Here is an 8,704-nt window from a genome sequence, read left to right as displayed (position 1 = left end):
CCTCAGAGCGCGCCGCGCGCCCGCCGCCGCCTCCTTCGGGGGAGCTGGGCCGCGCCGGGGTCCGGGGTCGGGCCAGGGGCTGCGGTCGGACCCGGGCCCTGCATGGCGGCGCCAGGGCCACCGCGCGTCGCTCAGCACCGGGGAGAGCGCGGCCCGGCCCGGGGCTCCACCCACCGTGACGTCGTGGCCCGGGAGGCTCCGCCCACCGCGACGTCGCGGGCCGGGCCCGGCGGGGGCGGCACTGAGAGGGAAACCGAGGCAGCGGTCTCCAGGCGCGACTTCAGTGATCCGGGAAAGTAACCTTGTTCTTTACGGCTTTCACGGAAGCACCTGGCCGGGACGTGGCCCGAACCTGGGCGGCGCAGAGCGCGGGAAGACGCTCACCCTGGGTTTCGGGGCACCCGGCCCCCACCGCGACCCCCTCGGCAAGCAGAGCGTGCCCTCCGGGGTCTGTCCCGCTGCTGGCTCAGGCCGACGCGCATTCTTAGTCCCATTTGGTGTGGCTCTTTGCAGGGACTCGCGCACAGAGGCGAAGGCAGACACCTCCTCAGATCTATCTTTATTATCTTTCCCAGCTGGGCGCTGGGGTCCCGGACTGAGGCCCCAGGGGTAGGTGCAGGGCAGAGAAGCACCCAGGGCCCCGGGGAGACCCTGGACACACTGCATTCTGGGCCAGGGCCACCCCCAAGGCCCGTGGGGAGGGGTGCCTCGGCCCGAGGCCTCTAGCGGTGGAGGGCCAAGTCCTGGGAGAGTTTTGTAGAAGACAGCCCCGGGTACTGGCGCTGCAGGGAGGGGCGGTCCTCCTGGAAGCCACCGCACTGGGTCAGAGGGGTGCCCCAGGAGAGGGAGCAGCCAGCCCAGAACAGGGACCCGGGACCCTGAAGGTACCCACCCTCCCAGCCTCACAGTGAGGATCAGAGAGAGGAGGTCCGAGGGAGGGGATTAGAGCGGGGAGACTCAGAGAGTGATGGGATCAGAGTGAGGGGCTTCAAGGGAGAACCCCAGGGCTGCACTGGCCCCATGCAGGCCGCTCACGGAGTCCGAGTCCTCCTCGGTGGGGGCACTCTGGAAGTCGGCGTAGGCGTCCTTGGGGCCATCCAGCACCTCCTCCTCGCACTCAGTCTGGTAGTCAGATTCGTCTAGGCAGATGGAAAGCACACTGTCTCCTCCATAGTCCAGGAGCCGCCAGCAGCTCAGGGACAGGCTGGTCCAGCCCTGGCTGGGTCGCAGACCCCTTCCCAGAGCCTGGGACCCCTGAGGGGAGCCTGGCACCAACGATGATGTCATCAACTAAGTGGGCATGTCCTTGGGCCCTAGCCTGACACCCAGGGCCCTCAGTCTTCTCACCACCCTTTCTTGTCCATTTAGGGATGCACAGGGCCTTTCAAAGGGCATCCACATGGCCCTGCCCAGCCAGACCACAGCCTGTGGGTAGAGGCAGAGGTGGGCCTGATGCCAGGTAGGTGATGAGCAGCCCCCAGGCCCTGGACCCTGGCAATTTTTGGGTAGCCCTGCGGGGTACCACCTGGGTGCTGTTCAGGAGATGGCCTGCTATCTGGCTGACAGCACTGTGACAGCAACCCCAAAATGGAGCATAGCGGAGTGTTGCCATCTCCCGGGGTGGGGGTGGGGGGGCGTGCTTGCCTAGCAGCAACGTGGCGCCCTCCCTGAGGGCAGGGGACAGGTGGGCACCAGCAGCAGGAAGGGGCTGAGCCTGGAGAGAACGGCCATGACAGGTAGGAGAAGGTGGAGACAGACCCGTTCCAGCTGGAGACGCCAGGCTGAATTCAAGTCGAGTCCTGCCTGTTCCAGCACATGCCGGACGGGAGGGGATGCTGTCCATTACCACCCTCACTGTCCTCCTAGAAAAGACTCACCGTCCACTGTGGCTGCCTTGGGAGGCTCAATCCGTGACACAATCTCAGCGAGGTCCGTAAAGGAGGCGTTGGGGCAGGTGAGGACCTGGGGAGGCCGAGGGACAGATGAGGTCACAGTGGGCCGGTGCAAGGTGTATCACACATGAGGGCCACTCCCCACCCCTGCCTGCCTGCCTGGGCCATGTCAGGTCCAGGGCAGGTGCAGCTCCATCCGGGTAGCAGGCCCTGGCACCCCCCTCCCCTACCAGGCTCGCCTTCCTGTCCTCCTCCCCCGCTCACAGCCGGGTGCCTGGGCCTGCTCTGTGGAGACTGAGGAGCCGCACAGGTGGTCGGGCCTGGCCTGCGACCCGACCTCTGGGCTGGGGTATGGAGATTTACTCAGGGCTTTCGGCATCAGGGGAGGCTGGGGCTGGAGGGCTGTAGGAGGTGGCGTGCGTGTGTGTAAGATGGCAGAATCTTAGTCATCACTCCGCTTCCCCCAGACTGCCGTCTTCTCCCACTCGGCATCACCGGGAGCACAACAAGGGTAGAACCCTCCTGGCCAGCCCCAGGGGTGGAGGGCGCGAAAAGGTGGAGACACTGTGGCAAAGGCCTGGAGACAGCCCCTAGTCCAACCCCATCTTCAGGCCCCCAAGAGGGTGCCTGCAGGCCCAAAGCCGCCACAGCCTGGGGAGTCTAGACAGTGGGGCAATGGGGTCCAGGCCAGGAACAGTGGGGGCCACAGGGGGCCAGCATCAGAGGAAGGTGGGGTGGGGTGCCCCGAGGATATGCACACTCACGTCACAGGCCTTGGTCTTGCTCGCCTGTCGGTCTTGAAGCATCTTTTCCAGCACACCACCACGACCCCAGATATCAAACATCGTCCGCCCGTGCTGGTACCCCACCTCCTGTGCAGACCGAGAGCCCCCCCGTAACAGATGCTGGGGGCCCTGGCTCCAGCACCCCACCTCCAGTGCCAATGATGGTGTTAGGTCAGAGCTGTTCAGAGCGGAGGGTGGGAATGGGGCTCAGGGTGGTCCACTGACACTCACACAGATCTCGTTGAACTTGCCGAAGTCCAGGGTGCCATAGCTGTCGATGGGAGGCCGCAGGTACTCGCAGTACTCGCTGTTCTTCACCATCTCCAGCTGCCTCACACAGCACACGTAAGCTAGGCGTGTCTGGATCTCCGCCATATTCAATACCTGCAGTTGCAGCCGAAGCTGGCTTCCACCTGGACTGCCACCCTCCCACCCTACCCCAGCCCACCCTGCCCAGGATTCAAGGGGTCAGCAATTCTCTACTGGCACATCTGCTACTCTGGGGGAGAGGCAGCAACTGAGCTGCAGAAGGGTCCTCGCGTCAGCCCCTCGCACTCCCCAGCAGCCCCCAGCCCTGCCCCTCAGCCCCCACCTTGACTTTCATGGCCAGTGGGTTCCAGCGCTTCCACAGCAGCCACCAGCCGGACAGGGAATCCCCATAGTTGGTGAGGTCCGTCTCGTCCTGGCTGCCCACGTCAATGGCGATCACCACCTTCGCCCCCATGGACCTGGCCACATCGGCTGGGAAGGGGAGGGGCCGTGGTAGCTAGCCCAGCATGCAGAGCCCTCCCGCTGCTCCTCTGCCAGCTGCCTCTGTTCCTGGGGCCACCCTCTACTGCGCAGAGGCTGGGTAACCCTGCTCTGCAGGCAGCCGCGAGCCAGGGGCTGGGGGGAAGAGGCCACGAGCAAGGGGCTGTGCATGGCTGGCACCTGCAACCACTAGCTCCTGCCTGCAGCCCAAACGGGGGCTCCTTCCCCGCACCTCCACCTGTCCCTGCCGGCCTTTTCTACCCGGGTCTTGGTACTAAGTGGATACGAGAGCCACCTGCGGCAATCACGTGCCAACCCCGCCTACCTGGGAGGTTGTTGATGTAGCCCCCGTCCATTAGCAGGTGTCCGTCTTTGGGGTCGCAGAGTGGAGGCATGTAGCCAGACAGGGACATGCTGGCACGCACGTACCTCCACAGAGAGCCTGCGGTGCACGGTGGGTGGGTGTTGGGGGGCAGCGCGGGCATCTGCGAGGGGCTGCAGGAGCCATGCGGACCCCAGACCCACAGGCGCACACTCTTCGCCTTCCCCGCATGTAGCGGTGCCTGCCCCCTGCCCGCCTCCTGCCCGTGCGCCCTCACCGTCCGTGTGCACCCTCATGGCAGACGCCGTGATGTCCGTGGTGATGGTAAAGTAGGGGAGCCACAGGTCCTGCATGCGGGAAGAGGGGGCTTAGTGCTTGGTCCCGCCCCTGGTAGCCGTGGTACAGGGATGCGGCGTACCTCGATCTGCCGGTCCTTGAAGACGCTGCAGACGCTGCTGTTGAAGCCGGCGCCAGAGAACATGGAGGTGATGGGGTAAGTCAGGTCCAGTGCGGCCTTCAGCACTGACGTCATGTCCTGGGGTGAGAGCGGGTGCACAGGCTGAGGCCAGGGATGTGCAGGGTCTCGGCGCCTCCTACCCTTGCTGGCTCATCTTCCACCATGGTGGGAGCCCAGGGGCCCCAGTGACACAGAGCAGGGGTCACGCTGAGGGTCGGTCTCACTGCCCAGGGACCCTGAGCATTGCCTGAAGCCAAGCCCTTCCACGTGGGCTGCAATGCCCCTGCTTGAATTAGGTGGCAGGCGTGGGCGCAGGTCAGGGAGCTGCACGAGCCGGGGCAGGATGAGAAGAGAGGCCCAGTGCTAGGTGGGCCCTGAGGGTTACCAGAAGGGGGTGGCAGGACTGGGCTGAGGGTGATCCCTGCACCCTGCCAGGCCTCCCTGGCCCTCTGGGGTATTGTGGGGGACAGGATAATGGTAGCACAGGGGAGGGGTCTTGGGGTGCAAGTACCCAGGCCTCCTCCAGCTTTTGGGCCCAGTACACCCTTGGGGAAGGCTGGCCAGAGTAAGCTGCCTCTCTTGCCTTCAGGAGCCTGCTAGGTCTGCCCTACCCCCATCACTGGGGTCTGGCAATGCTGTTGGTCAGGTCTGGGCAGGCCCCATGGGAGGGAGGGGCTGCATCCTGCCTGCAGGAGAGACTACTGCCTGCATTCCTGTAGGTCACCAAGTGTGGTGGTGACTTCGGGCTGGGTTCCAAGAGGACTGGCCGCAGGCCCTACCCCCAACCCCATGCAGGCGCCACCAGTGCCTGCTGAGGGCTCTGTCATAAGGGGTGAAGAACTAGCTTTTCTTCTAAAAAGAACAGAGCTGCTTTTGATCCCACTCACAGTTTCAACTAGAGTTCTGTTCTGGTCCACAAACCCCAGCACAGCACGAAATGGTGAGGAGAGAGCCTGAGGAAGCCGGGGAAAGGGAGCCTGGCCCGTCCAGTCCTGCTGCGGGCAGCCTGGGCCCTGGCACTGGACAACAGCCTTCAGCTTCTTTTTACCCAGAACAGTCTTTCTAGAGTCTTCCCACTCCCGTCGGTGCAGAGCCGCAGCTTCCATCTTAGTCATTAGGGTACAGGCCTCCCCCACCCTCCCCCCGCCCCAGGCCCCAACTAGGCCCCGAGACCCTTCTCCAGCCCCCCTTTACCTCAGCCCACTGTTTGGCCCGGATCCGCATCTGGCTGTAGTTCCGCTCCTCAGCGTACAGGGCACCCATGAAAGCCCCAATGGACGTTCCTCCGACCATGTCCACGGGGATGCCGCACTCCGTCAGGGCTCTGATGACGCCCACCTGGGCACAGCCTCTGCACCCACGGGGACAAGCAGAGCGGGAAGTGAGCCCCCGGGCCAGGCCAGGCCCCGGAGGTGGTGTCCCACAGACTGTCCCGCCTGTGTCCACAGGAAGACGCTGTTGTGTGCAGGGAGTCTGGATACTAAGCTTGCAGGGAGGCCAAGCTGGAGAGGTAAGCCCAACGCTGGGGCCTCCTTCTGGAAGACACCTTATGACTCCAAAGGGCAGCTGCAAGGTCCACGTAGAATAAACTGGAAAGCGGATGCTGGTAAATCCTCAGGGGCAACCTTGGACTTCAGGGTGAGCTGGGAGCAGACTAGCTTTCTAGGGCCCGGGAGCCTAAGTCCAGCTGTCTCAAAACCTGATGGCTAATGCAGCAACAGAGGCTCCAGTGCCCAGGCTCAGCTGCCAGCAAGAAGCAAAGGTGAGTTCAGGCTGGGGGAAGCGGTCACCCAGGGCTTCGAACTCCCGCTACCACTTTTCATACATAATGCCCAGCATGCAGCCAGAAATGTGCCAGTTACATGAAGAGAAGAGACCTGGTGATCCTCAGCCAAGAGAAATGGACAAAGGCTGCACTGTTTTTAGGGACAGAATAAACAGCTCAAGGGAACACACAAGAGGCCAAATATAGACTCATAACTAGAAAGTGACTTGATATTTGACAAAGGGGGTATAGAAATGGAACAAGGAAAGGAAAGTCTTCAACAAATGGTGGTGGAGCAACCAATAACCATATGGGGAAAAAGAAATCACAACTCCCACCTTACACCATTCACAAAAGTCTGTTTGAGGTGGATCATATATAAACCAGAACAGAAAGCTTCTAGAAGAAAATATAGACGATCTCTGTGACCTTTGGGTAAGCAGAATTCTTAGGACACCAAAAGTAATAACCATTAAAAAATTGGAAAACTGCACTTCATCATAATTAAAAGCTGTGCATCAAAAGATGCCATTAAGGGTATGAAAAGAAAAGCCAAAGACTGCAAGACAATATTAGCAATAAATATACCTCCAAAAGACTCGCATTCACAATATATAAAGAAGTCCTACAAGTCCATAATAAAAGATAGTTTATGAAAAAATGGATAAAGAACTTAAATGGATACTTCCTCGAAGATGATATAGGTATGGCCAATAAGCACATGAAAGGGTATGCGCCACCATAATCAGGGAAACAAATTCAAACCACAGTGAGATGCCACTGCAAACCCACCAGAAGGCTACAATATAAAAGGACTGACAATACCAACTTTTGGCGAGAATATGGAGCAGCTGGCATTCTCACACATTGCTTCTGAGGGATATGAAATGGTACAGCTACCCCATGCCCTGGTATAATTCCACCCTTAGGTATTGCCCAAGAGGAAAGAAAACATATGTTCACAAAAAGATTTCTACATCGGCATCCCACTGATGTGGTTATCACAAGGGAACACACACTGGGGACCTTCAGAGGCAAACAAGTAAAGACTTGCCACCAATATTCTCTGAGACATATAATATTGCATCAGTGGAACAAAGAGAATACTATGAAAAAGTACTTTCAGACATTAGAAGTATTTTAGCAGAAAAGATCAGTGAGAAGATACATTTGAGAACAATCTCCCAGAAAGCAGAACAAAGAGACGGGCACAGCAGATATGGGAGGTAAAAGACATGAGAAGTAGATGATTCATCTAGGACGCCTCAACTCTGACTGGTAGAAGCTCCAGAAAAAGAGAACAAAGAAAGGAGAGGGGTAATTCTTATTAAAAAAAAAATAAAACATTTCCTGGAGTTGAAGGTCATGAATTTCCAAATTTGAAAGGCCCACTGGGGGTCCAGCATAATGAATAAAAATAGAGCCTCATCAAGGCACAGCATCGTGTCATTTCAGAATACCAAGAATTAAGACAACCTCCTAAAATTTGGGGGAGGGAGGAAAAAAAGGCCTTATGAATAAAAATAGTACTGAACCTCTCAATGTTATACTAGAAGTTAAAAAGGCAATGAAACCATGCCTTAAGAAGTCCCAGAATTCCACAACCCGTTCAAACTATCATTCAAGGGTGAGGGTAAAATAAGAACATTTTCTCATATGCATGGTCTCAAAAATTGTACCTTCCATGCATCTTTTAGTGAAATCACTCAAGTTTGTATTCCACCAAAATGAGGGAATATATCAAAAAGAGGAAACGGAGAATCCGGGAAATGGAACTGAACAGAAGAGAGACACAGAAGTGGATCCGAGGAAGATTCTGGGGCAGCCTCAGCAGTAGCTCTGGAAACCTGCCAGGGGAGACGGGGGTGGGGGTGGGGGGCTTTAGGAGAATGGCTCAAAGGGAGAGGGTCTGTCTGCCTGGGACGAAGGAGGGAGGGTGAGTGCAGAGCGTCCGGGGCTGAGCTGGCACACAGAAAACGGAGCAAATGTAACGAATGACAACTCCAAGGATGGAAAACAACCACCACTATACAACATTATGACTTAGCTATGGATGAGATCTACACTGTCCCGATAGCTCAACTAGTGAACACTGGCTTAACTAAAAATTGTGCTTGAACCACACTGGGATTATGAGTGGGAAGGAGAGGGGGAGCGGGAAGGAGGAGGGGAGAGAGGAGGGGAGGGCAGAGAGAAGGGGGAAAGAGGGAAGGGGAGAGACAGACTCTGACTCGAATCTGATTGTGACTTGATTCACTTTTGAGGATGCTGGGGAGATTACAACGTCAATAATCTAAAACTTAAAAAAACCTGGAGAATAGAAATGTTATTTAGAAATGCAGGCGAACAAGCAGCTAAAAAACAAGTTGGAAGTGGCTGTCTGCAGGAAGCAGGATTTGGCCATGAGGGATGGGGTGTTGGTGCCAACAGGGGAGGCTGCTCTGTGGCTCTCAGCCCCTCCCCACCCTGCAGACTAGGCAACAAGGGAGGGTGGAAGTGGAGACTCTTGGAGCCAGCACTCCCGGCAACCTCCCTGCCCTCTGACTGCATTGACACAGGACCCCCTCCCCAGGAGGGTCCACACCGAGGAAGGGGCCCTGCCTGGTGTCCCGTGAGAGTGCTGAGGATGTGGCGGCAACCAGGGTCACCCCAAAGCCAGGCTGACTTGGATGGTGCCCAGGGCCATGAGGAGGGGCTGGGGCAGTCACTGGACCAATACAGGGAGGAGGGTGG

General features: G+C 58.1%; 1 protein-coding gene across 9 annotated transcripts in view; it reads right to left on the bottom strand.

Annotated features, from left to right (window-relative positions):
- Positions 1-547: 547 nt before the first annotated feature.
- PNPLA7 (patatin like domain 7, lysophospholipase) overlaps positions 548-8,704 on the bottom strand; it is a 143,602-nt gene continuing 135,445 nt past the window's right edge. For 7 of the 9 annotated variants that reach the window (XM_077148883.1, XM_077148886.1, XM_077148884.1 and 4 more), the window contains 11 exons: positions 5,401-5,557; positions 5,094-5,159; positions 4,168-4,284; positions 4,027-4,096; positions 3,753-3,869; positions 3,270-3,418; positions 2,909-3,061; positions 2,657-2,764; positions 1,878-1,962; positions 1,036-1,139; positions 548-803 (listed from right to left, as the gene is read on the bottom strand). In XM_077148883.1, coding sequence (XP_077004998.1) covers positions 723-803; positions 1,036-1,139; positions 1,878-1,962; positions 2,657-2,764; positions 2,909-3,061; positions 3,270-3,418; positions 3,753-3,869; positions 4,027-4,096; positions 4,168-4,284; positions 5,094-5,159; positions 5,401-5,557 — 1,207 coding nt within the window. In that variant the 3' untranslated portion in view covers positions 548-722. The remainder of the gene's footprint in view (positions 804-1,035; positions 1,140-1,877; positions 1,963-2,656; positions 2,765-2,908; positions 3,062-3,269; positions 3,419-3,752; positions 3,870-4,026; positions 4,097-4,167; positions 4,285-5,093; positions 5,160-5,400; positions 5,558-8,704) is intronic. The other 2 variants (XM_077148885.1, XM_077148892.1) reach the window with 1 other exon arrangement.

This window comes from Tamandua tetradactyla, chromosome 2 (genome assembly GCF_023851605.1).
Source record: "Tamandua tetradactyla isolate mTamTet1 chromosome 2, mTamTet1.pri, whole genome shotgun sequence".
Taxonomy (NCBI): domain Eukaryota; kingdom Metazoa; phylum Chordata; class Mammalia; order Pilosa; family Myrmecophagidae; genus Tamandua; species Tamandua tetradactyla.
The sequence above is the reverse complement of the archived record's forward strand: the minus strand, read 5'-3'. Positions and strand labels throughout refer to the sequence as shown.